General features: G+C 40.7%; 8 protein-coding genes across 16 annotated transcripts; 3 read left to right on the top strand and 5 right to left on the bottom strand.

Moving 5' to 3' along the window:
- The first annotated feature begins 117 nt into the window (after nucleotides 1-117).
- On the top strand, nucleotides 118-1,461 carry LOC124218621 (nuclear protein 1). Its single transcript, XM_046625248.2, has 2 exons — nucleotides 118-556; nucleotides 928-1,461. Exon 1 carries the CDS (start codon nucleotides 289-291, stop codon nucleotides 511-513), a length of 225 nt encoding a protein of 74 aa, XP_046481204.1. The 5' UTR covers nucleotides 118-288; the 3' UTR covers nucleotides 514-556; nucleotides 928-1,461.
- A 1,350-nt stretch (nucleotides 1,462-2,811) lies between these two features.
- On the bottom strand, nucleotides 2,812-3,714 carry LOC124218619 (cytochrome c oxidase subunit 6A2, mitochondrial). The gene is made up of 3 exons (XM_046625247.2): nucleotides 3,569-3,714; nucleotides 3,219-3,373; nucleotides 2,812-3,034 (listed from the first exon to the last, which is right to left on the bottom strand). The coding sequence occupies exons 1-3, from the start codon at nucleotides 3,657-3,659 to the stop codon at nucleotides 2,948-2,950; spliced, it is 333 nt and encodes a 110-aa protein (XP_046481203.1). The 5' UTR covers nucleotides 3,660-3,714; the 3' UTR covers nucleotides 2,812-2,947.
- Nucleotides 3,715-4,209: 495 nt separating this feature from the next.
- On the bottom strand, nucleotides 4,210-6,145 carry ND-ACP (NADH dehydrogenase (ubiquinone) acyl carrier protein). Of its 3 annotated transcripts, XM_046625246.2 has the most exons (4): nucleotides 5,921-6,145; nucleotides 5,604-5,727; nucleotides 5,435-5,544; nucleotides 4,210-4,731 (listed from the first exon to the last, which is right to left on the bottom strand). In XM_046625246.2, exons 1-4 carry the CDS (start codon nucleotides 6,080-6,082, stop codon nucleotides 4,552-4,554), a joined length of 576 nt encoding a protein of 191 aa, XP_046481202.1. In that variant the 5' UTR covers nucleotides 6,083-6,145; the 3' UTR covers nucleotides 4,210-4,551. The 3 variants fall into 3 exon arrangements, with proteins under 3 accessions (XP_046481202.1, XP_046481201.1, XP_046481200.1); XM_046625245.2 differs by lacking the exon at nucleotides 5,435-5,544 and having other exon boundaries at nucleotides 5,608-5,727; nucleotides 5,921-6,139; XM_046625244.2 differs by lacking the exon at nucleotides 5,604-5,727 and having other exon boundaries at nucleotides 5,435-5,560; nucleotides 5,921-6,133.
- On the top strand, nucleotides 6,082-9,698 carry LOC124218616 (uncharacterized). Of its 3 annotated transcripts, none has more exons than XM_046625240.2 (5): nucleotides 6,082-6,962; nucleotides 7,055-7,498; nucleotides 7,667-7,889; nucleotides 7,997-8,204; nucleotides 8,304-9,698. In XM_046625240.2, the coding sequence occupies exons 2-5, from the start codon at nucleotides 7,408-7,410 to the stop codon at nucleotides 8,619-8,621; spliced, it is 840 nt and encodes a 279-aa protein (XP_046481196.1). In that variant the 5' UTR covers nucleotides 6,082-6,962; nucleotides 7,055-7,407; the 3' UTR covers nucleotides 8,622-9,698. The 3 variants fall into 3 exon arrangements, with proteins under 3 accessions (XP_046481196.1, XP_046481195.1, XP_046481197.1); XM_046625239.2 differs by having other exon boundaries at nucleotides 6,082-6,814; XM_046625241.2 differs by having other exon boundaries at nucleotides 6,082-6,801.
- A 190-nt stretch (nucleotides 9,699-9,888) lies between these two features.
- On the bottom strand, nucleotides 9,889-14,068 carry LOC124218609 (protein HID1). The gene is made up of 12 exons (XM_046625221.2): nucleotides 13,442-14,068; nucleotides 12,986-13,345; nucleotides 12,851-12,904; nucleotides 12,554-12,777; nucleotides 12,214-12,455; nucleotides 11,898-12,128; nucleotides 11,691-11,816; nucleotides 11,360-11,616; nucleotides 11,046-11,289; nucleotides 10,789-10,967; nucleotides 10,546-10,712; nucleotides 9,889-10,459 (listed from the first exon to the last, which is right to left on the bottom strand). The coding sequence occupies exons 1-12, from the start codon at nucleotides 13,505-13,507 to the stop codon at nucleotides 10,237-10,239; spliced, it is 2,373 nt and encodes a 790-aa protein (XP_046481177.1). The 5' UTR covers nucleotides 13,508-14,068; the 3' UTR covers nucleotides 9,889-10,236.
- Nucleotides 14,069-14,582: 514 nt separating this feature from the next.
- Nucleotides 14,583-16,791, top strand: LOC124218617 (rRNA N6-adenosine-methyltransferase METTL5). 2 transcript variants are annotated; one of them, XM_046625243.2, is made up of 3 exons: nucleotides 14,583-14,761; nucleotides 14,851-14,984; nucleotides 15,796-16,093. In XM_046625243.2, the coding sequence occupies exons 1-3, from the start codon at nucleotides 14,734-14,736 to the stop codon at nucleotides 15,949-15,951; spliced, it is 318 nt and encodes a 105-aa protein (XP_046481199.1). In that variant the 5' UTR covers nucleotides 14,583-14,733; the 3' UTR covers nucleotides 15,952-16,093. The 2 variants fall into 2 exon arrangements, with proteins under 2 accessions (XP_046481199.1, XP_046481198.1); XM_046625242.2 differs by lacking the exons at nucleotides 14,583-14,761; nucleotides 14,851-14,984 and adding exons at nucleotides 15,212-15,297; nucleotides 16,412-16,791 and having other exon boundaries at nucleotides 15,796-16,335.
- On the bottom strand, nucleotides 16,725-19,244 carry Aldh7A1 (aldehyde dehydrogenase 7 family member A1). The gene is made up of 9 exons (XM_046625230.2): nucleotides 19,025-19,244; nucleotides 18,689-18,905; nucleotides 18,416-18,603; nucleotides 18,124-18,323; nucleotides 17,939-18,054; nucleotides 17,686-17,814; nucleotides 17,496-17,605; nucleotides 17,166-17,426; nucleotides 16,725-17,076 (listed from the first exon to the last, which is right to left on the bottom strand). Exons 1-9 carry the CDS (start codon nucleotides 19,199-19,201, stop codon nucleotides 16,864-16,866), a joined length of 1,611 nt encoding a protein of 536 aa, XP_046481186.1. The 5' UTR covers nucleotides 19,202-19,244; the 3' UTR covers nucleotides 16,725-16,863.
- A 180-nt stretch (nucleotides 19,245-19,424) lies between these two features.
- ebo (ellipsoid body open) lies at nucleotides 19,425-25,494 on the bottom strand. Of its 4 annotated transcripts, XM_069136399.1 has the most exons (17): nucleotides 25,360-25,494; nucleotides 25,005-25,174; nucleotides 24,433-24,636; nucleotides 24,121-24,315; nucleotides 23,873-24,032; nucleotides 23,516-23,775; nucleotides 23,077-23,240; nucleotides 22,538-22,844; nucleotides 22,371-22,463; nucleotides 22,126-22,294; nucleotides 21,858-22,017; nucleotides 21,432-21,787; nucleotides 21,036-21,363; nucleotides 20,693-20,890; nucleotides 20,331-20,609; nucleotides 20,079-20,244; nucleotides 19,425-19,975 (listed from the first exon to the last, which is right to left on the bottom strand). In XM_069136399.1, the coding sequence occupies exons 2-17, from the start codon at nucleotides 25,005-25,007 to the stop codon at nucleotides 19,898-19,900; spliced, it is 3,120 nt and encodes a 1,039-aa protein (XP_068992500.1). In that variant the 5' UTR covers nucleotides 25,008-25,174; nucleotides 25,360-25,494; the 3' UTR covers nucleotides 19,425-19,897. The 4 variants fall into 4 exon arrangements, with proteins under 4 accessions (XP_068992500.1, XP_068992501.1, XP_046481175.1 ...); XM_069136400.1 differs by lacking the exon at nucleotides 25,360-25,494 and having other exon boundaries at nucleotides 24,121-24,312; nucleotides 25,005-25,240; XM_046625219.2 differs by lacking the exon at nucleotides 25,360-25,494 and having other exon boundaries at nucleotides 21,858-21,996; nucleotides 25,005-25,240.
- Nucleotides 25,495-25,534: the final 40 nt, after the last annotated feature.

Here is a 25,534-nt window from a genome sequence, read left to right on the forward strand (position 1 = left end):
GCGCGAGGCGATGACGCGGTCCAATGGGAGATCGAGGTTGCGGCTGAAAGGCAAAAAACACGTTTGTGTTGGTGGTGTATATAATAAGACAGGAAACCGGGGGAACGACGCAGTATCGAGCGGATCGTCCGTGAAGGTAGAAGCGGCGATAGAAAAGCGCATCGACAACGAATAAAACAAAATATCAAGAAGATAAATTTTTCTCCTGTTTGCATTAAATTGCAAAATCAATACTACGCACGATATACTTCGCATCTAAAACCCGAAATAAAACTTTATAATCGAGCAATGTCCGAGCAGCATTTCGACAAGTACGAACACTTCAACTACGATCACGACAAGCATATATTTACTGGGCACAGCGGTAAACAGAGAAGTAAACGAGAAGTAGCCGACCATACAAACCACTTCGATCCGAGCGGCCATTCCAGAAAGATTCTCACCAAACTGATCAACACCGAACACAACAAGAGGGTCCCGGTTAAGGCTGCATCTCCGACTACCAAGGTCTAGTCGCTCTCTGATCTTGAAATTCCATCTCCGAAATCGTCAACGGGTAAGTTTCCTCAACCTGAAACAATTTTTATGTTATAATGAATTTTCATTTGAAACGCGTCCCGCATTACGGCGATACGTAAATAACAGAGGAAACTGCGCAATGCGCATTTACGTATGCACGCACGCACACACACACACACGCGCGCACACACCCGCACACATATTCATATAATCGGAACCGGTACGCAGAGGATATGCGCGTACCGATCATTCGAGAAGCCAACTTGCTCGGCGCTTACATTTTGAATTCGTTGAACGTTCGTTCGACCGTGAAACGATGCAGCGGCCGGCTTATCATCTAGTTTGAAAATTCTTTTGGAATCTTATAGAATTCGATATTCTTACCTGGTACATTCTTGTTTCCCGCAGACAGCCCTGGCGTTACCATGTTGCCAGCTCAAAACAGTGAAGCCATGCAGGCGAGATGCAGCTGCTGCATATCCGTCGTCGCGTCGTGCAGTTAACGGTGCTTCAATGGAATAAGGGGGAAAAAAAATATCTATACACATGCCGTAAGAAACAAGGTGTTTTGGCAACCGCTTTAATAACCTAGCTGCGTATTCGTTGCTGGCAATGTTGTCGATCTCGGAAATTCAAGAATATACAACTTCATTAATTATCTTATAATAATAATAATAATACATGCATTTTCTCACATTATATACTTGATACAACACTTACGCACTACACATTATTGATTACATTTATTGTTAGCGTGTTAAGATTAAAAGTAACTTTTTTTTTATATATACTTGAAGCGTAATAAATGCTCTAGTTTAAATCTCGAATGAAAAGATAAAAAAAAAATTATAAAAATAAGTATAGTGTAGGCTATAACGATGATCTAGAATAAAAAAAGTCAAAATAAAATTATAAATACGTGCTCACGTAAAGAAATCAAAACCCTGTATTCATACATCGGTCCGTTACCTCACACCTTCAGGTATACCTGGCCTCTCGCACATCCTACATTATTATTATAATCATTATAGAAGTGCCTCGAAAGTATTCTTAAAATTATTGTTTTGGATACGTATATTTACTTTTATTTTAAGATTGCATGTGCCTTGTGCGTCGGAATAACAACAGGCCACCGGTGTGCCGGCTGAAAGGTCGTTTAACTTCGGCACGGTAATAGCTTGCCCCTGTATAAGTATACTGTCTCGACAAGATGCCTCGTTCTTGGGTGCTATACACGTGCAGTTCGGCCTCGGTCGCGCTCAGATGGAAGGATAAAGAAACAAGAAACAAGCGTACTGCGTCGTGGCCTCTAACAAGCCGGCAGATCCCCCGCCGCTCTACTCCGCCTTCGCGACGACTGTATACATGTGCAAACGTAATACAGGTCACCAATCGCGTAGGCATATCTACATACATTCGTCGGATGGAGGCACACACACAAAGACACCTGTTCGCACAACTCAGAACCTTGGATCCTTGATCCGTTTACCGGTTATCGCTTGACGATGACATTAGCTTGAAGGGGGGATTGTCGATGACGAATAAAGAATGTCACGTGGCCGTCGTTTTTCTTATAAAAATGCGGCAAATTCAGAAGAATAAAAGACATCCGCTGGAACAGTCGGTTAATCTGTAACGTCGGTAGGTCGTAACTAACGTACCGACAGTGTGCTACATTACCGGCAGCCAGTACGCGTGTATAGATGATCAACTAACATTCCGGAAAAATTGTTTTTGCTTTTTTTTTTTAACCTCGCCCGTTGCAAGATAAATAACGTCACGTTACAGACTAACAATAAATTGTGGTTAACTTCTTCATTCACAAATTAGTACGATGAGAGTACTAGGATTGATTAGATCAACATGAAATGTTGCTGTATTCAAAGGTAGATCGTTGCGAATTTTGTAATATAATTGCATGCTGTATAAGGTGAGCCATACTAAACAGCATACTTTAAGGATTTTCAACTCGTGTATATTACTCTAGTTCTAGTATTATTGTATATAAATTATTTCATCGCACCAATTGCAATTTAATAAACACTAATTTTGAGAAAGTTTAAACGCGAAACCATTCGTTTATTGGAAAATATGCTATATGAAACTGTGGATTCTAAAATTTCTTGTTTCATATATGCTAATGTAAAATTTAACCAGATATACTACGTTCCTGCTAATTATTCAAACAATTTGATTAATAACGTGAAGGTGAAAATCTCCAGAAGTGTAACGAATTACAGAAAACGATAATGGTGTATGCTGGAAATTTTAATAACCAAACGACGCAGGAAATCGAAGTTGAACTTGTTTTTTTTGTTATATTTCACTTCAGAAAATACCTAGGGATAATTATACAGCGTGTCGTTCAGTACATCACAAGCTAAACATTATGAACTATGTTCATTGAAGCAATTTCATTTTCTCTGCTTCAATGTTCATCCTCGTACCCTGTGGGAAGGGCGTTCTTGTGTGGATTGTGGAAGAAACTATGATTTCCGTCACCCCATGGGAAAGGCTGTAAATTGAAATGGGAAATGAGTCTTTATGCCGACAGTCGACACAGCTGTGAGAATTCATCCAATACTTTGTCAAGGTATCAATGAAACAATGCATGTATCAAATATTTATAGTTTTCCATTAAAATCTCTTAATGCATTCAATTCATGTCAAGAAATGTACGTTTGGTGACTGTAGCTAACCTTGTTCCGGATACAGAGGTATTCGTAGGGAACGAATTCTGGACGTGGCTGGTTGTGAGCCTCCTGGTGCTTGAGATAGTTGTATATGCTGCATACAATGATCGAGGGGAAGGCGACAAAGTATGAAATATTCTTCCAGAGTTTAACCGTCTCCGCTGAACGAAATAACAACCAGTAATTACAAATGGTTATATAACAAATCGTTCGCAACTACTGCTGCTGCTGGTGCTGCTGCTGCCGTAGCTTACTACATTACTCTAAACCCAGAATAAGTGATTCGAAGCCACAAGAAAAAAAGTACGTGTTCTGAATCTATTTGAAGCAGACTGTTAAATTGAATCAAAACTTACGTCCGTGTCCTGTCACGGCAGAGCCCCCCGTAAAATTATGTCCAGTGGAATACTTCCTCAACGAGGCGATAACCACCCGTGACGCCGCCATCTTTAATTCTGCAACTCTTAACGGGTTGACCACGAAGTTACTCCACCATAGAGCTTGAGTGCTATGCGAAACTCGGATCATCAAAAGCGGTGCACTTCAGGTAGTTCCGATGATGCGCCGCGGATAGGTTGGTACCGTTATCGATATTATTCGTCACGTTAGGTTGGGTGTCCACAGCGCTCTTCTGGTGGCCGTGAGCTAAAACTTTAAAAAGGGCTGAAACTCTGATTAAAATTTCATCGAAACGTGAAATAAATAATTGATGTGCTCCAACACGTATGGAAAACACTATTATTCGTAAACTCGGCTTTACAGTCAAGTGAAGTTCTAGTATGTCAATTATTTACTTCACGTTTCAATCAAATTTGAATCAGACTTTCAGCCCTTTTAAAAGTTTCGACTCACGGCCACCAGTCAGTCGCTGCGGACTCCTAGCACGACGAATTATGTATATCGAATACTATCGATTTTCTTCAAATAGCCAACGTTCAATGGCGGTATATTCAAACGAACTGTTGATTAAAAAATATACTACATTCAACAGAGAATATATATTTTATCAGTTTATTTTTGTTGTGATTAGATTTTCCAAACATTAGATCTTGCAGACGAGACAACATCAGGCTGGTAGGATGTTACTGTAGTCTAAGGTTTACTATCCACGTATCCATTCGAGATTAAAATTTCAGTAGTTAGATGAATGAATGAATGAAGTGTTTTTTCTAAATTATAAAGTCGCAATTTATTTTATTTATATAACGGCCATTATTCTATATACAGGATCAGCACAACGCTCGTGTAAGCAGCGGCCATTTGAAGGTAGATCGCGACGAGCGCAATGACTAAACTAGGTGATAATTGCCAAATGCAAGGCAGGTAAAAGTGCAGCTTATTATTCATATACATCTTCTTTGTCTGCAATGTACCGTACAATTTCCGCCGGCTTTGTCAATCTCTCCGCATCCCTGTCGGGGATTTCAAAACCAAACTCATCCTCCATAGCCATTATCACCTCCACATGATCCAGTGAATCCAAACCAAGGTCTTCTATGAAATGGGAATTCAAATCCAACTGCAAATAAATGTAATCCTTACTAAACAGAATAAATTACCTCTGTTATTTTATTTTCCGTTTCCAGAGCATAACTACAAAACTTGGACACCACGAAGCAAGCAAGGTGTTTGCCAGTTTTTACTGTCCTCGTCAAGGGTTGAGTGACAAACAGGAGAGCGAATTTTTGAGTATAGGAAGGCCCAAAATATCCAATGGAGAAAATGAATACCAATACTGTTTCATCTTCAAATTTCCAGCGATCTAGTCCCGCCTGTAAGCCACTACCCAAGGCACAAGGTGACTGTGAAACCTGAGAATTGAAATATCTTAGCTTTTCTAGACTATTACAATCATGACTTAAATTGTAAAGAGCGACGAACTTTCAAAAACTAATCAAGAAAGTAAAGCAATACGGTTTAAATGAATTAGTATTCTTTATAGAATTGTGTCGATATCAAACAAGTAAAGTACATAGATTCGTCGCTTTCAGCAAATAGTAGGTGAAATCTATTTTGTCAAGTCATCAAAGAGAATTCTGATGAAAACGTGCTACCAGTTCCAATAACTGCGACAAGAGGGAGGATAATGCAAAAGTGAGTTGAGATTGGAAAAAAAAATCTGATTAAGGTAAACCCAAGTCTCCAACATGTAAACATTTCCTAAAAGTTCCAAGTTCTCAGATCTCACAGTGACCTACAGACACTATTTAAGGCAGGAGTACCTTGGCATGGTCAATTTTGTCATAGAGTTTGAGAACGAGGATGACACGTTCGCGTATAAGCTCGAGCGTCATGGGTGCCTTGGCGCTGTAGTGGCGCACCTGGTTTGCCCGTGGTGCTGTTGGATTCTGTGAAACAGAAAAGAATGAAGATTGAATAGAAGCGTGATATTAACCTTATCTGCCGATATCTTGTCGTAGGCGGCAACGACTTTTAGGACACGTTCCTCTATCTGCTTTATCGACTGCTTCTGAGACGTGGTCGAGTAGCACAGCATTGGCCGAACAGGTTTCACCTGAGTTGTTTAGAACATGATCTAGCGATATACCTCGGGATTTCGAGCTTTGTTATTACATAACTACGGAGCAGCGGAGGCAGGCATATCTCTAGTCAATCGTGGCCCGAGTACCGGGCAATTGCGACTCCCCGTGCTCCGTCGTCGTCGTCGTCGTCGAGCTCGTGTTGTAATGTAAATGGAAGAGAATTACCTGAGGTAAGATACTCCGTGAGCGGTCCTCCGTCGCCGCGAGCGACGCCCGGTGATTAACGGAGAATGTCACCGCGGTCCGACGGATCCCCGAGCGAGAAACGTTACCCAACACCCCGGCATTTCTCGTTACAAGACGGACGAGACCCCCGAGAGACGCCATTGTCGTTCCCAAGTGGAAGGAAAACTTGTGGAAACTCGCGAGAGTCGCGAGCGAATCAACTAACACGATTCAGGAGGTCGCTAGCAGCCGACACGCGACAGTCGATTGCTTATCGAGATTGTACCCGCGGGAATTTTGATGTTTTCGAATTACTTCTGGACGCTTGTGGTATCATAAAATTACTTTTTGACTTTAATAGGGATACCAATTTCAAAACGAGTATGTTAAATTCTCTCTTCAATATTTCAAGCCTGTATTGCCACGTTGTACAATTGACAGCAATAATCCTAGAGAAAATTTTTTCACGTGTTCAATTACACAATTGGCACGAATATAATTCGATATATTGAAAGGAACATTTCATTCCGTGAATAAATTCTCCCGCTAGAGAAAGACGCAATCAAAGCACCGTGCATCCTCTGACATGAGGGCTCATCGCACTTTCGGTGAAGGTTTATAAGAATAATTAAGAGACGTGAATAAGTATCTCGATTGACGATAAGATTATCCTCAGTCTTCATTGAGATGTTGAGAGTTTCGTTAACTCTCTTTTGTAATTGAGAACTGAAGAAACATCATGATAAACCCCGGAGAAGTGGGATCATCTACAAGCCGAAAGAGGCGGCTTATTTATAAAAGACCAAACATCGATTGTCTTGTCAGGCAAAACTGACCGTAGATGGCTCGCAGCACGCAAGAAACGGGGGATGTTGTTTTGAGTATGAGGCTGAAGTTAGTAACGTTAACTTAACGAAACATGAGGGAAAAAATCATTATTGCGCAATTTCAGAATGACTTTAAAAAGGAGTCGGATTTTCAAAATAAGAGTATGCATGTTTCGTTTATCGTTGTTTACTAAATTTCAGACATTCCTTAAAAGGTGCGAAGTAACGATTTTTTCCTAAACATGCATCGCTACAAATACGTTACTAACTTCATTCTCATGTTTTGATTCTCCACCTCCACTGACAGCAACTAACAGCAGTCACAGCGGTGCAACGATCGTCGGTGACCAATGAACGCCTACGGCGAGGACGAGGGTGACAGACACCCGGTGCAGGGTTAATCCGCGAAAGGGGGGAGCAGGTGCGTGCCGTGAAATTAAATTGTCGGCCGAAATGAGGCTAGAGAAGGAAAGACGAGGACTTTCCGAGATGACGGGGTGCGATAAGTAGACTCGTTCACTCGCACAGGGAGAATCACGTGCGACGTGGTTCAACGACACGCGCCCGGACAAAATAAACCCATTGAGGACGTAAACGTCGATGCAAGTATCAACGGCGCTTCAGCGCTGACTATCGATCCCTCATTTGGATATACGGCCGATGCATTTTTGGATCGACAAGCCGGCAGGCAGGTACTACGGCTTTGGAGGGCGCCGATACCCTGCCACCCCGTTGCCCAAGGCTCGCTCCGGTGAGAATTTTGTTTACTTTTCAACTTTGCCTGTTCTTCGTTGTAAAATGCATGTGTAAGTCCAGGAAAGATCACCTTACCAGATGTGAGGGGTCTTCTTGACCGTTCTGATAAGTGCGAGTAATCCTTGTATGATAGTTGTTTCTCAAGATGCTCGTTATACCGCAGGTCATCGACGACGTGGCAGGGAGGTAATTAGACCGATGGTCACTCCGGTTCATCGGTTCCAAAGTTTGAACGGCACCAGCCACGCTCCGGGCCCAAGTAATTCCTGCGGTTACGGCCCTCGTCACCTGAGGCCTTCCTTAAGGAACGCCAACGACATTGGTGCCAACAACAACAGCGAAAATATATCGCTGCAGCCTGTTCAGGCAACTGCAAATTCAGCAAAGTAGTTATTTGATTTCTTATTTCCTTACGATATATTCTTAAAAAGTCTTTTAAGGGTATACAATGTCGCTTACTGATGACTGTTAATATTTTTTTCATAAACACCAGCTGCCACGTATCGGATAACGCAGGAAACAACCAACTTCATCCACCTTCAGAAACAGCAGCGGACCCGGCACATAACAGGAGTCTACTTGATTTCTCAGAGTTCACAGATGCCGAATTAGCTGGATGCAGACTGCGCTGCGGAGTTTGGATTACATGTGTTCTAGCTGCAGGATTCGTCGTCGCAGCAAAGTTCTATTTCGACCACCAGGTGAGTTACTCTCATTGCATGAGTTACCCACTATAATTCCAAACTCGTTTACCAGATCTTTTGCTACAGAGAAAAACACTTTGATACCAATTTTTCCAGGGCACTGGACTTGAGGTCTTGGTGTACTGCGGATTGCTGGTCACACTCCTCCTATCTGGTTGCTTTTACTCGATTCTGTGCCGACGAACAGAAGAGAACGTGGTCAGGGAAAATGCTATGCAATCTCAGGAGGATCCGATAGCAGCTATGACTGCTGCGAATACAATTGCAAATGAGAATATTAGACTACCAATGGTTATGCCTGTTTCAGAACAAAACCCACCACCGCCACCTTACCACATTGCCATTTTAATACCGCCGTCGCATTCGGCGGAAGATATTCCTCCCCCATCTTATGACAAGATAGCTGTGCATTAAGAGGGGAATTTGGTTTTCACACGTTATAACCGTGGGTTATTTTCTGCTTGACCATGATGCTAGGCTTGAGTCGCACGAGACTGTGTAATGGTAATCCACAAGGGATTGAGTCATTTTCGTAGATTGGTTCAGGTATGTGAATTACGTATCATGGAAAGCATTCCAGTTCGGCTTAACCATAAATCGACCGCTGTTGCTTACACTCTGACAACTTTTTTCTTCCTTCTTTCTCAACAGAAAAATGAGAATGTAATATTACAAAGAACGCGTTTTACGAATTCAAAACCTTCTCTTTCAAACTCAACGAAAATGTGATCTTCCAAGAATTAATGTGTTCTATTTAGAATTATTTTTAACCCAATTGAGCTGATCTGGAATGTCAGTCAAATATTTAGCAGTGGCTAGAGTTGCCAAATGATTCGCGTTCTTCTTTTGTGGCATCGTGATACGAGAAATGATTATATATTGGATCTATAGTAATATATTGATATGATAAATTTTAATTTATAGTGGCGATCGGTTCGACCAAATTCTAATTTTCGTTCGCCTCTAATAACATGACAGATGGTTCAAACATAAGACAGATTAAAAAATAATCACCTGTGTACCTCTATACGCATGGTAGCTACGAGTTTCGATTAATATTATGACGATATAATTGTAATAATATAATACTAACAGGCAGCTTATTCACGCTGTTCCAATCGTACTGTTACTTTGCGCGTTCTCCATTACCGTAAAAGCATTAAGACACTACGAATCCAACAAACAGACTGATATTACTATAATTACACCGATATTCTTTTCGCAACTTCAACAAAGATCGTAGTAGAGTTTAAATATACATTGATCTCTCAAACAGTTTACGAATTGATAAACAAAAAGTAAAAATAATGATTAATCATATTACGAATAGAAATAAGATACTTTCGCATCTGTGATAGCGGCGCGAGAAAATATCCGTAAGATCCGTTTCAATATTACTACTATTATACAATATACAAAAATATGTTTTAAAAGTGCATAATAATACATAAACGCATCGAGAAATTTATTAATCAACAAAAGCATGTCGTACGCGCTCGCGAGTAATCGCTACATATTGATCTCTAGCATAATCTTTAGCAACTACACAGTTAATTATTCTATCCTTCAGATGAGAAACGGAGAAAGTATGATAATACGGTGATAAAGTGTACGATGTTTTGTTTCGTTCATATTGTTTGTTGCATACACCTTCAAGCACACACATAGTAGGTCTGTTAAATTTGCCAATTATTTTAAAAGTATATTAAGACGGGCACGTGTTTTACATAATTTTGTATAATTTTTTAAATAATATATATTAGATATATCCTATTTTTATATATATACGTATATGCAGTACATAAATTAATTTGCGATCAAAGGTTTTGCTATCGATTTATAACGATATACAACGTTCTCACATATTTCTATCGTTATTTTTTACTATTTTCTTTTTCTGAATTATTTCACTAATTCCGTACACACATTTAAAAATCATTATCATGTACTCGACCTTAGAACATTAATAAAACGTAATAAAATTACAATTACGTTATAAATAATCCATTCTTTCTTTCTTTCTCTTCATTCAGACTCTCTGAATTTCGAACAACTTGACATCGGTGTCATACCAAATCGGCGGCTCAACGTTCCTGAGATAAATAACTCCCCACATATAAGTTCTGAACCAGGCAGTGGTTCCAGCATTGGCCTGATATCGTCTGATGAGAATGGGATGAGGCACAGGTAATAATCCTACAAGGGTGCCATGCTGAAGAAACTTAAGAATCTCACTCTCGTCCGTCAAGCCTCTGTAGATCACGAAGTTGTAGGATATTAATTAATCGTATAACCAATATTACGCAAGTTGCGTCATCGTAATTGAGAGGATACTCACTTGTCGATGCAAATTTTTTCAACTTGCGGGACAAGAACTTGAAGAAGCCGCATTATTGTTTGCAGAGGTAATTTACTTTTCCATTGATGAACCCAATCACCAGATGGCACCCAGTGGTTTACGTTTTGTGCAAGATTTGATTGTTCGGTCACCCTAATTCCTCCTCTCTGTGAAATAATCAAATATGTTCGTTAAAAACGAGCCTGTGGGTTGCTCACCCGTCAATCGATCTCTGGAACTCACATGAACGACTGTACTCGACCTTGCAGAGTTTGTCACATCTTCTTTCACGTCCTCTTCTATTACCGTGGTTGTTGTTTCTCGGTGCACCTTATCGTTGTTCACAATTGTAGAATTCCCAGCAATGTCAATAGGTGGGCTCAACGGATGAGCTGACTCCTTTTCAGTCATATTTTCAATGCCTGTATAAGCACAGTGACACAGCGATTACCAAAGAAACCATAGATAATTGATTTTACTGTTAACAAATTCACACCTACCAGGTGTTTCCAAAAGAGATGCTTTTAAGGTTCCAGGTTCTGCAGGCAGTGCCGGTCTCGAACCTTCCATAGCTATTTCGCTAACATTTTCATTAGAGGTGCTAACTGGGATTGTTCTTCGTTGTCTCCTGTTCAATGACCTTGCAATCGTGTTGCAGTCACTGGGCAAATTGGCCAAGCCGTGAAATACTTGGCGCTTACGTATTATCGTATAGACTAGGTTACTGTTTCCATCAAACTGATACTGAAACGATCGAAGATTGTTAGTGATAAAGTCATGCTATAATTCATGACAATCAATAGCTTCTTGTCACCTGTATTATGTTGTTGAATATCTCGAGTAAGAAGAAGACTAGATGATGATTCGTTGGTGAGGAAAACAAAAACCATGGGGTTCCAAATGCTTCAAGTAGATGCAGCAGTTTTGTGCTTGCCACCATTGAGAGAGTTTTAAGGTACGGCGATACATTCACTAATATTGTCAATAGACAATCAAATAAGGGCTGAAGTCTTTGGTGCCCCGTTGTTATTATTTTGTGAAAAACTGTCACCAGTAAATCAGCATGGGTACCTGTGTAAACGTCATATGTTTGAGAAAGTGCAATCAAAATCATCAGTAATTATTGATAGATGCATGGTGTGTACCGGTGAAAACTGGAATGTCCATGGGAATAGTTGCTGTATAAGGTTTATTCAGTCTCACTCCAAAGTTTCGCTCACCGCTGAGTAAAAGCAGGATGAACACTCCGATGTGCATTAGACCGACCCTAGCTGCAATGTGTATAACAGATTATACAGGCTACTCACCTTTGTTTATTCATTTGGCTCATCTAATTTTAAAATATTGCTTACATTGATCAGCCCTCGAGTCATTAAGATGATAAAGAATGGGTACAAGAACCTCCAGCACATCAGAGCTCTTCAACACGTAGTAAAGGAACTTTTTGTTGTAGTCGCACATTTTCCAAAAAAATACCAGCAACTCCTGATGAAAGTGTACTTTTTTGGTAGAATTTGGCAAATACGTTTGAAGCAAAGGATTATTCAGAAGTCTTGTTATTCCTTTTAAGACAAACTGAAAATCTGAAAAAAAAAAGAACACAAGGTCATTCTCCAGGTCATCCTGAGGATGGAAAAATTGTTATCAGTTACAGTTGATTCAAGCTACCTTCATCTCTGTGAATTCTGCTCAGATAATTAATGAACAAATTATCTCCAGGAACCCCTTCCTCTGATGGCAGGCCACCACTTGTGTCATGGTCCAGAGTCACGATCAATATCTGTAGCGAGACGTCGACTAGCGGCTCCAAGGAATCCGTAAATATAAGATGGTTGTAAGGAACTCCAAGTCCGACTGGGTCATAAGCGCAAACGGTGTTCAAAAGGGATGTAAACATGGGCAGAGCGTGCCTGAAAGACAAAATTGCATTCGCCTATCACCTTCTGTTCAACTATATAAGGAATTTAGGATCCCTTGAATCTTCAATGCGTGTTTAACCCATTGATACCTGTTCTCGGTACTGGTGAGGTGAGCGATCCACCGATTGGGTGTTACCGAAAGGTCTGTAGGAGGGTTGTACATAGTCTCACTGAAGCAAGTGAGCAGGAGTTTCAAGAGTTCAGTTCGGTTTGAGTCCAAGTATGGATATCTTGGTGGAGAATGTGCGAATCCTACACCAGCTTCCCATATGTATTCGCAGCTATCTATCGACTGTAGTTCTTCGGCTTTATCCTAAAGAAAGCAACAGAAGCATTGTCAAAATTACATTTAAAAATCTGCTTTTGTTTCTTTTTACCCAACTTACCGGTCCTGATTTTCTATTCGCAGCCACAGTAAAGTCAGGACAAAAGAGCAAATCCTGTAAGGAAATCAAGTTAATTATTCACATAGTCAGAATGTGAACACAAATTTCAACATAAACCAATGTCCCAATACTTACGCATATCGCGTTGAGTAGAGAATGAGCAAGAGGGATGCTCTCTTCGTCTTCTTTGCCAGGTAAACTCGACCAAAAGAATCCCTTCCAGTCAGGATCCTCAAATATGTAGGGTAGAAGCCTGGTTAGCAGCCGGCAGCAGTTCAAGACCATTTGATGTTCACGCTGCGTTCGACAGCTGTTGTCGACTGCTTTAACGAGTTTCTCTACCGCCTTGTAGCATAGCGTTGCCAAATTTGATGGGGCTTCTTCCCTGAGCACCCTGATCTCTGGCGCGGGTATCAAAGTGAATATATCCTGAACGTTCACCACATTCTCACACCAAAATTGGTCCCAGAATGTGTCGTCTGCTGCGTCTATGGGCTGGAATCAATGGTATTGTAACACGTTTTGATTAACGTAAGTGAATTTGATGAAACCGAGAGATTCCATGTGTCAGAAAGTTTTGATTCTCCTCACCTGGGTCTTGGATGTCAGCTGAACAACGGCCTTGCGAAAATTTAACTTCGTGTCAGCGTTTCCCATGGTTTTACAAATTGCTAAAAACTTGTGTGTATAAATAATTCGTACGGAGTTTTCAGGGGATCGTTGCTCGCAGATGTGTCGCAGCGCGTAACCGACGGCAACGGTGGACGAGTCGTAGGCCGATTAAGCAGTTGGCCGTCGATTCCGGGTTCACCCTGATGGGATATCGACGCGAAGACAACGTATCGTCGGGGTATTCATCGCCGAGACGGGATAGAGGCGAAGCGATTCAAGTAGAATTAGCGTGGGTGTGAGACAACCACTCGACACCTTTTAACGATTGATAACTATGTTACGTGGCTGTCGGTCCTAAATCCAGTGTATAATTATGTACGTTTATACTTTCACTTTCACTTTGTAATCTTTTCACTGCTCTACATATTCTGAATATTCTTCTGACACGATTACAAATACTGATTGTGTACGGCGGCAAGATAACCGAAACCACTCTGAAATTGACGGATGTCAGACGTGTATGCATGTATGTACCATTGAGTAATTAGTATCTATATCCCACTAAAGAAAGCAGGCTATATGGAAATATATGTGTCAGAAAAATTAAATAGCGAGTTACCAACATTTATAAGGATAATTGATCACTGTGCATTCTGCAGTACCGACAATGCCGACTGTTGCGTCTACAAAAATATTTTGTCTTTTCTCTATCTTGTGCGCTGGAGAGAGATGAACAATGTAGTGTTACCGACCCTCGTCTTCACGTACCGACTAATTTATCAAATTATCATATCTAATCGTCTCACACTTTGCTCCGTATAAATAATCTACATATGATTGAGATGTCACTACGTTAACAATTTACCGCTAATTCAGCGAACGAATTCGTCACGTTCTAATCATATTGTTGTTATTTTTCGATTGTTATCATTTTTTGCAAAGTAGCTGTATTTTGATTTTTACATAATATTGAGGGTGATTACATTGTTACAGAGATCCCCTCATCTTTGATAGTTAACCGCGCTCTCACCAGGGCCTGGAAATTGCCAGCTGGTTCCCTGTTCAGTACTGCTTTCAACCACGGCACGCCTATTAGCGCTATCGTCGCGGCCTATTCGCAGTACTCTGGTGACTGCTGGTGACGCCGCCGCGATTTCACAATTAGTTGTGGCTAGGCATTGATACGAGCAGGTCGTGACCGTAGTGACTCGTGAGATATTAGATTAAAACGTTCGGCAGGTTCGGCTGCTAAAATTTGGTATCCCTACCAAATGGCTTTTTCGCAACCAAATTCGAGAGGTAAGGAGCTGAGATACTTCATACGTGGTTATTCGTTAATTGAAAGTCCCAAAAATTATCGCGATTCCACGTATATTGTTTTCTCCCAGAGCTACAAAACAGAAAGATACTGGAAGAAATACAGTTGAAGAAGCAGCTACTTTTGAAGCAGGGCGTTGCGCCTACCCTTGGAACTTCTTTAACTCCGCTCGCTGTACCACCCGCTACTTCTGCTGCGACTCAGGTACGTCCGTCAAACGAATTCTTGAGTTTCGGATGAGGTTGGGTTATGTTCTGTTAGTTTAAATCACGGTGTAAGAATAATAGGATATCTAGTTTAAATCACGGTGTAAGAATAATAGGATGTCTAGTTTGAATCACGGTGTGAGAATAATAGGATGTCTTTTTTGAATCATCGTGGAAAAATAATAGGTATGTTGCGGCTCGGCGGTTGTGATTATTTTTGCATAATTCGGTACTTGTCCACCAAACGGCTACGGGTCTGTAAGACCATTGTAAACAATAATGGCGGCATGCAGTGTCCGAAAGAGAGGAAGGTAATTTTAGGTTAATCATGAGATGAGCGTGTCATATTTATAAAAAATATGACTAGAAGTTGCATTTGAAAACATAAAATACCAAAAAATGATAATAAATTTTTAAATATATGAAATATATAAAGGAACATAAACTAAATAGAAGTCATAATAAACCTATGAGATTGAGGTTTGTAACATTGATGCAACAGAATAATGGAAAAAATTTGAACTTGAGTGGTCGAACGTTTCAAAAGCAGTAAACTACACTACATAATTTTCCAAGTTGGTTACAACATTGTGTCTCGTTTATTTTGCAATTATAACAAGATTTGAGTCACAAAATTGTGCTATTTCCAAGTACCCTATGCGTCGACGTTATGAATTTCAAACTGCTAAAAGTTACGTTTTCATCAACCTAGATAATTTTCTCTTTGCCACCTATTATTTTTACACCCTGGTTTGAATTCACGTGGATCGCAACACTATCACGTTTTATATATTTTACATTATCAACAGAATCCCGCAACAACGGTGGACGGTATAGCATTGAGTGCTTCTCAACGCGCAGCTCTTCACAACGCTCATGCAGCCTCTGCTGGATTCTTTGTCACCCAGGACTCGTCCTTTGGTAACTTGATCCTGCCAGTACTCCCTCGGTTTGAGACCAAGTGAACTACTATCAGGCGTATTATTCAAGAACGGTTATTGTGACCAAAATGGCACCCATGCGATTAAGAGAGCTGGAAGAGTATCTTCAACAATTGGATGGATTTGAAGAGCCAAAAATTTGGCTTGAACAATATTCTACGAGCGCTCACATCGGGGCGCACATCCTGCACACAGCATATACACACTTCGACGATATAGAAGGAAAGGCTGTTGCTGACTTGGGTGCAGGATGTGGGGTACTCTCACTTGGGGCCCAACTTCTCGGCGCCAGTCATGTCGTCGGGTTTGAAATTGATGCTGATGCACTGTCTATACTCAGAAGTAATTGCCTTGAATTAGAAACTGATGTCGAGGCAGTTCACTGTGACTTACTTAGTTACTTGCCCGGTTAGTTGAGATCTAATAATTCATAGTCCAATGATTCGAGGGTCATTATGTGAATAATAAATATCATTGATTTTAGGTAGATTTGAGAAGTACTTTGATACAGTTGTGATGAATCCGCCTTTTGGCACAAAACGCAATGCTGGAACAGACATGAAGTTTTTGGAGACTGCAGTCAGTATTGCACGACATGCTGTCTACTCTCTCCACAAGACTAGCACCCGCGATCATGTGCTTAGGACTGCAAAACGCCTTGGAACAACGGCAAAAGTTGTCGCTGAATTGCGATACGATCTTCCTCGAGCGTACAAGTTTCACAAAAATACTTCCGTGGATGTCCAAGTTGATTTCATAAGACTTGAATTAGATTAGGTAAACAACATGAAAAAGCATTCATCATCACTAATCAATTTCTATGTGTAAGTATAATGGAAGATTTAATAAATTTGTACAGAAATAGTGTTGTGGTTTTTTTGTTATGTTTCGTTGTTATTCCTACTCGCATAAATTATGGTTTGATTTTTTCATAGTTCACTCGAATTTGATCCCTTGAGCCAAGGGTAGTTCATTCCCGTAGTTGATCGTTATTGTTGCCCGTCTGGCATAGTGCTTCCACGCATCACTCCCACTCTCTCGTCCTCCGCCAGTTGCCTTTTCTCCACCGAATGCTCCTCCAATTTCTGCACCGCTAGTCCCGATATTTACGTTTATTATCCCACAATCAGAACCAAGGGGCCCAATCCACTGTGGAAAATAAAAATTGGTGATTCACAATTAATACCGTTTGTTTTTTCCAAAATCAGATTTCAATGAAGCACTGTAAACCTTAGTACCTTAAATAATTCTCCAATGTTGTTAGTGAAGAGGGAACTGCTCAGTCCCTGTTCCACGTCGTTGTTTACGGCTATCGCTTCCTCCAATGAATTCGTCTCAAGGATGTAAACAATCGGGGCAAACGTCTCATGTCTAACAACATCTGAACTAGCGGGTAAGCCAGATATTATAGTTGGTTCAACATAGAAACCAGCCCGGTCAATCACTTTTCCACCAAATTCTATGCACCCTCCAGACTTTACTGCTTTTTCGACAGTCAGCTGTAACAAGCAGTATTTTGATTTTGGTATGCTTAACAATTAAGCTTATTTTGTACTTAATCGTCTCACCTTGTAGGCCTCTACCGCTGCAGGACTATGCAAAGGTCCGTAGAGGGTACTCTCTTCAATAGGATCTCCAATCCTACCAAGAATGCCTGCGAATGCCATTTTGAGCCTCTCTAAAATTAACGAAAGATTGGAAACAAGTACTATTTATTGAGATCTTTCTACGAGTTGGTAGTAGATCAAAACTGTGTACTCAAGAATTCTGTCCTAATGTCGGTTTGCAAAATCAGCCTCCTAGTAGTTGTGCATCTTTGTCCTGCTGTGCCAACGCAGGAAAATACAGCCGCTCGAATTGCCATATCTAAATCTGCGTCCTTGGTGACTGAAATTTCAATGTGAATTGTAAATTTATTAAATTTTAAAAAACCAACAATCTATCGATTATGATTCTAAACCGGACATTTTCTGCCTCTACAGAAATATGTGTAACTTGTTATTTTAATTACCAATCAGTGCATTGTTGCCACCTAATTCTAGAAGCGATTTGCCAAATCTCTCTTGAACTTTTAAGGCGACGTTTTTTCCAGCCTTCGTACTTCCCGTGAACGATATCAACGGTACACTAGAATAACAGATTGTTTCTTTGTAGTATGCAGTATCGATGAACTCATTACAGAGATATTTCAGTTACCGATTGTCATTGACTAGCAGTTCCCCAACATCTGTCCCACCAGTTATGAGCGATGCAACTGAGCCAGGAATCCCGTTACGTTCGAGGACCTTGGCGACAATTTTCGTTGTTGCAATTGAAACCAAGGGCGTAGTCGGGGCTCCTTTCCAGACCAGCGTGTCTCCGCAAACCATGGCTATGGCGCTGTTCCATCCGTAAACCTTTAGCAGGGGTAAGATTGAATTAAAATTCTTTGTATTTTCAGATGTTTTGGATTTCTGGATATGAGAAGTTTTATTTTATTTAGGATTACTGCAACGGGAAAGTTGAATGCAGAGATAACTCCGACTACGCCTAGTGGATTCCATTTTTCCAGTAGCACATGATCTTTCCTTTCGGAAGGTAGGAGACTTCCTGGCAGAGTCCTAGACAGCCCAACAGCGTAATCGCAAACGTCAATGTACTCCTGTACTTCACCAATGCCCTCAGCTAAAATCTTTCCTGTGTCATGGAAGTGAAGATGTTCCCTTTAGCAACTATCACAATTGGATTATGAAATACTTTCGTCACCAGTTACAGGCCTCACCCATTTCCAACGATACCAACTTTCCAAGCGGCTTTAGATTTTTTCTCAGCTCATTTCCAATTTGGCGTACAATTTCACCCCTGGCTGGAGCCGGCATCGATGCCCACTGGGGCCATGACTCCTTCGCTTTTGTTATTGCGTTCCCCACCTCATCAGGCGTCGAGGAATGGACCCTTGCTATCACCTCACCATTACCCGGTGAGATGGACTCTATTACCTATCAAAATTTGAATTCCAAGGTAATATTTAATTCAACGATGCAAGATAATTATAAGAGATGCGGCTCTCTTGTAAAACTCGGCTTTTCAAACCTTGATTATCGTCGGGTCAACTCACCGGGCCTGAACCACCCCAACTGCCATCAAACGATCCAAGATTATCGGGTCCAATTTCGAGTTCTTTTAAAAAAGCTAATTCCGACTTAGATGACAGATTTCTGATAGGAATAAATCTTGCTTTCTGCTTGCCGGTAAATCGGCCAAAGTTTCTTATTGACAGCAAGATTCTCGCCATTGTCGACTATGTTTCCCAAGAATAACTAACATAATCACAGACCATAGTAATGAAATAACGTCAAACAGAGGTCTAGGGTTATCAGAATCGGTGTTATCGTTATTTATCACTCACGGAGTGACAAATACAAACAGACCATAACGTACGTAACCATTACAAAACGAATGCATAGATATGCACTTTGTCTGGTCTTTTCAGTTTGCCACATCATTTTTCAATCGCATTTGATAGACAGTACTTGGTTCTTTTTATAAAAATTGTATATTTCAACAAATATCGGACGAGGGATAGATGAATCAAGTGATTTAGAAATTTCATAATTTGTAATAATTATTCATAATAATGAAGTTTTATATATAAATAATTGAACGGGCGAATAAAATTCATTTGACTCTCTTATTCTACGTAATAGGAATATACAATGTATAGATATGGCAGTATTTTGCTGCATCGGGTGAATGCGATTGATAATTATACAATTTTAAAACTCGAGACTGATAATTGTACGCCGAAGTTGAAACATGAAATATCAATGCTTTTCCCGAAAAGACTATCGCCGGCTATTAATTACTATCTTTTACCGTTAATTATTTTTTTTTGTCTTCGTTTCGTAACAAAAATACAGAAAGTCATGTAATGTACTAGCGCATTTATATGAGAGTGGAGGAAAGGAGATATGTATGTATAATACATATATTAAACAGTCCGACAAAATTGATAGCACCTCAAATCAGTCACCATACGAAGAACAGATCTTGTCAATGTCGGTTGATCCTGAAAAAACAAAAAAATTGGAATTAGAAACATGTGTTATGTATTTATAGGTAAACTAATCTTCCATCTACATTGCATAATAAAGTATAAAATTAATACTCACTGTTGCTCGGTCAAAGTTTTCTAAAAGTGTGCATCTCTGTTCGTCGTCTAGTCCCTCACATCCAGTTAAAAATTTTGGCAAAAATTCACCAAAAAACCAATCACAGTTGACAAGCGCAAGACTGTGAACTGCAGTCGCTATTTCGTCGGCCAAGAGATCGTGAGATCTGAAATGGGATGAATATAAGATTGTTGACCAGATTCGTAGACACACTTAAAATTCCTCTAAATGAGAAGAAAAAATTTTTTATACCTTTGAAACAAAACTGTAAAAAGTGCTGCCAAAAATCTCTCAAGTAAATTAGTTTTGAAAATAGAACGCTGGTACAGACGGCATCTAGAGTTTAGTTGTTCCAGACTCTGAAGACTCTGACGAAATATGTTCACGTCTGGTTGTAGTAACGCCTGACCAAACGCTTCCAAAATAGCGACTAACTCTTCTCTGTGCTCAACCGGCTCCGCTTCGTCGGGATTACCGAAAGTCCGTAGTACGGATGAGTTGTAAAAGTACTGCCAATGGTGCATTAAAATACTGCAAAGAAACAAGTGTGGACGGATTTTACTCCCATAAAATTGAATAATTGATCGTAAAGTTGATTAATCGTTACACTTTACCTATGTAACAAGCGTAATAAAACTATGGTGGTATCCGGGTGATCGCTCAAATCACTCCTGACAACGGGCCACACATTGCTCAAGCACAAGTCTGTTATTGATGGCACGAACGCTTTGAAAGCTCTGCCAGGTGCTGACACAACCAAAATCAATATTTCCAGGAGCTGATCCAACGTTGGTCCGATCGATATATTTTCACTGAAAAATATTGATGCAGAATTTAACGAAGGTGAAAAAGGTTTGATATTTTCAAGCTGTTGGTAAGTTTTGTTCGCTAGATTTTTTAACATTTCTGCTATTTCAGACATCCCATTTACTTCACACATTTAACAATGCTTATTACCGAGTAAAGATGTGCAGCATAGCTTGCGCCGCATTTTGTGTATACTCTGGTCCCAGTTGTTGCTGAAGAACAGCAAAGGCGCTGTGGAGAAAGCTAAGCAATGTTTCACATGTTCCTGGAAATCTGATGAGATGAGGGAGAAGTTCCAGTACTCGATTCACTGTTGATTCTAGATTAGTGTGTAAGAGTTTTTTTATTGCTGTAGACGACGAACGACAATCTTCCAACAACTCTTTGAGTGATAGTACCGACGATGATACTACAATTTCAGGAGGCACCGGCTGCCCCTCTCCTCCTAGTGGGTGCGAAAGAGCCGTGACCATCGTGCCTATGGGAAGTTATTTATAATTCGCGTGATGAAAAATGACCAAACGTCATCTCTATGTTAATTCTTACCCATTAGTCTTTGCCGCGCCCCGATGTCTCCAGCAGGGAGAATTATTCCGTTGACCAGGGCTCTCCTGAGGACCTTTGCGGTATCCTGATTAAGATGCGGATGGGAGCCGGCAACAACTAAATCACTAAATGCAGGTTGATCCCAGAGGTTTGGTTTGAGAATAGAAACTGTGCTCTGCATCAGATGCGCAGCTGAGTGAACAAATTTTGGCGGTAAATTTTGGGGAAACGTGTTAGGCATCAAGGCCCAAATACAGGACTGCACGCATCGTTGACTTAAACTGTCCTTCAATTTTTCTGGCCTTTCCGATATCCAATGGCACCATGCCTGGAGTGAAGCCAACATCTGTGAATTTCTGGAAGACGGAGCATGAGAAAATTTTTTTGAGCAAAACGTGCATACGAATATTTGACCAATAAGCTTACACTTCGACTAGGTCTTGAAGTATTTCAACTGGCTGAAGATTGGCCCTGTGCAGTTGGTTGTCCTTGGCAAAAGTGCAGACTTCGAACGTTTGCGAAACTAGTTCCTCGGCCAATGAGCAATCGATCCCTGGTTGATCCCCTATTTTTCCAAAACGTTTGTCTTCAAAAGAATTGTAAACCTATTTTCTTCCTTTGTCTGAAAATCTGCTTTTCGTATTTTCCAGTATAAATTCATCACTCAACATGAACTTCAAATGATACAACTTACCAACAAAATGAACATACAATCGAGCCAGAGCCTGAGTCATGGACGCCAAGTCCCGTAAATGAATTCTTACATTAGAAGCTTCGGAATCGTTTAGGACAACTACCTGACCACTTGCTACGGCTGAACCTAACTTTGCGTAAACTGATAGACTCTCCCGCCAGGATTGATACTGGGAACATAAAAGTAGCATAAAATATATACCTAAATAGTCCCTGGGAAAAAAGATACAAGATTTAATATCGCACCAGCAGTGTGAACACCGGTATAGGAGAGATGTCTGCAACTTTGGCAAGGCATTCGATATTGCAGCGTAAAAAATGCTGCCACTCCGTCTCATCCTGCAAAAATGTTTGAAAAATTAGAGATTATCTTTTGTAAGGTGAGATAAAGCACGATTAGGTAAACCACTTACATTTTCGTCCAATGTATCAGTGTCCAGAACCTTTAGAGTGTGCGCGTTAAATTTGAAGGTGACTTTTTGTAAGACGCGTTCTGCGAGCGCGAGAGCGACTGTGGCATAGCGAGCCTGAGTGCTTTCCAGCAGTATGGACCAAACCTCCAATGATCTAGTATACCCCATCGGTGTGATGCAGCGTTGAAACGTGTGATGGTATAATACCTCGAGAAGCGCATTGACGGGAAACTTTGGACAAGATTCAACCTTTTTGAGGTGATTTGTAACGAATAACTGCAGATACTCGGTCATTTTTTCTAAGTAGCTAAGAAAGTAAACCCCAAAAACAATAATTAGCATATGTTTAATTGGATTTAGTTCTCATTATCACTTTTAGCGCAAGTATTATATCATACATATAATAGTTACCGACGGCAAAACCGTCGTCACGAACTTTCCAGTATTTTCTTTACAACCGGCCTAACGTAGGGAGGGATAGGTGGATGAACGGACGGACGGTCAGACGGGAACGATTGGAACTTGTAAATCGGAATCACCTTTCGTCGATGGACTCTAGATGTTCTATGGATTGAAATAGTTCTATCCCTCGTTGAAATATCTGCAGCAGCAAGCTCTCTGTGGCACTCGGTGAGCTTGGGCGGTACAACAGTTCATTTATTGTCGTCAATGCTTGCACGGCTGTCTCAATCTGCCTTCCGTTCTGTTCAATTCATGTTTGTTTTAATTAATTTTGCGACTCTTTTTCATGGTTTTTTGCAGAAAAAGAAACAAGACACGGTATAATGAGTTTGCTGAATTACTTAGATGATTTAACAATCTAAAGCCCTGACAGCTGAATGGGAAGATTAAACTTTTGACAATACGGAAAAGAATCAGTTAGAAGTATTACATAAGCGATATAAGCCTCCAAAAGAAATTGGTGACTTTTAGATTATCGTTTCTAGTCAGGATTATTTAATAACTATTGTTTATTACCATTGAATCACGATACTTGGCACAGGTGAAAATAACGTTCAATAGGTTGGTAGAAAAATGATCAGTGAGAGTTATCCAGGTGAACAAATGTGCCAGAACTTCCAGGGTGATGGTGCAAATTTCCGCGCTACCAGCTGCAAGTCCTTCCACATCTAAAACAGTTCTCCCTTGGAGAGGAGCACTTTGAGCACCCGTCGGCGAAGGTGGCGGAGTTATTGTGCCGGACCTATTCTGATGTTTGGTTGTTTCGACAAGAAGTTCTAAATTCACAGAAAGGATACAAAGTCATAAATATTCTCAGCATAATAATAGAATTCTATTTACTGTTATTTCTTTCATGTTGATAAAATTATTCACCTGTAAGAACATCCAAGGCGGTTGGTACCAAACTGTTGAACAACCTAAGCAATTCCGCTTTTCGGTGAAGTGGTAAGTCCTCTCTCGGGGTTCCCAATTCCTCAGAAGCAGTTTTCAGGTAAACCAGACCCAATAGTCTTGTGTGCCTGTGACCTAATAACTACAAATAAACGTGTTTCATCGATTATACATCTAAATACAAATGTTTTTAAACGCAAGCCACAAAGAGCACCGAACTAGGTACGTGCCTGTAAAATATTTGAGAAAAAGTCGGAGTAAAAGTGAGGCCAGTCATGCCTGGCGATATCAACCACCAACTTGACCACCTTGTTCCGAACAAACGGAGTTATACCACGTTCTAGGGAGAGAGTGTACAGCGTTGATCTTACAATAGCTCTGTCTTCCCATCCCAGCACTGGCCATCGACGTCCAATTGCTGTCTGCTGGATTGGAAGCAATCAGATACCAAATATTAGCTTCTGCACATGGGAAATGCAACTGGTTTAAAGGAGAGAGAAAAAAAAAAAACTACAAATGACTAATAGAGCAGTTTTACTCGCCTCGAGAGTAGTGAGTGCAAACATGCTGACATAGCGATTGTCAGTTGATGACAAAAAGTAAAGACACAGCCTCCAAGAGTCGATTTGTGCCGCGAATTCATGAAGGCTCTGTTCGATTGATCGTTTTTGATCATTGCTGGTTTGTGGTGAGAAAAATTCAGTCATCAGTTGCTCCAGCCTCCGAAGCACAGCTGCATCGTTGTCCTGTAAAGAAAACTAACTTCCATAACAGGTTGATCGAAGCTGAGCATGCCTAATGTCTCTTGTTCAGAGCGACCTACATGCAAAGATAACTTGGAGACTTGTGAAGCTTATGAAAGGAAAGGGAAGCAGAGGTGGGGCTTAACCAGACCCCAGATAGCTCGAGAAAAGAATAATCAGAGAAACGGTAAGTCAGATTGATATTTCCACCAATTTTTAGTACAGTGAAGAAGCAATAGTGTAACTGAAAACCCTGGCAGGATCGCAAGTATTGTTATACAGGATTGTCTCGCCCTGCGTGATATGCACGGCGGCCCTTGTCATACAGCTTTGTCGTATTCGGGTGTGACTGATTCTGAGAGATATCTTACCATTTTGATCGGTCAACAATTGACAGCTGACCTGATGACGGATGGTTATAGGAAAAAGATGTTTATTTTCGCATAGATGCGAACAGCAGTAGCACCGAATCGCCCGGGCGTACGAACCATCCGCGATAATTACAGACGTTACTCCAATCGCTCCGCACTTCGCGGTGGGACTGTGGAGTTAAAGCCAAGGTTGGATTATCCTATGAAGTTAGCCGTGCAACGACTCGACCTCCATTCCACTCGTATTCTTTTACGTGAATAATCGATTATTTCTTTTTTCTAGCCATCGACTATTTCTACCGATGAAATCGATATTTCGTATTCAAGCAGCGGCTGGCTCTTTGAGACTAATTACCTCTTCGCAGACGTGTCTGTCCGTAAGCTGCAGATCTATCACGGAGTAGTTCGATGCAATTTGGAAGATCTCGGTTTTTCGAAAACTGGCGGAGACGTTTAAGCAAGAGAAAATTAAGATCCTCAGCATTCTTTTCGAAAATAATCGAATTTCGAAACCCTCGTTACGAACCATG

The sequence above is a fragment of the Neodiprion pinetum genome, chromosome 5 (genome assembly GCF_021155775.2).
Source record: "Neodiprion pinetum isolate iyNeoPine1 chromosome 5, iyNeoPine1.2, whole genome shotgun sequence".
In the NCBI taxonomy this organism is placed as follows: domain Eukaryota; kingdom Metazoa; phylum Arthropoda; class Insecta; order Hymenoptera; family Diprionidae; genus Neodiprion; species Neodiprion pinetum.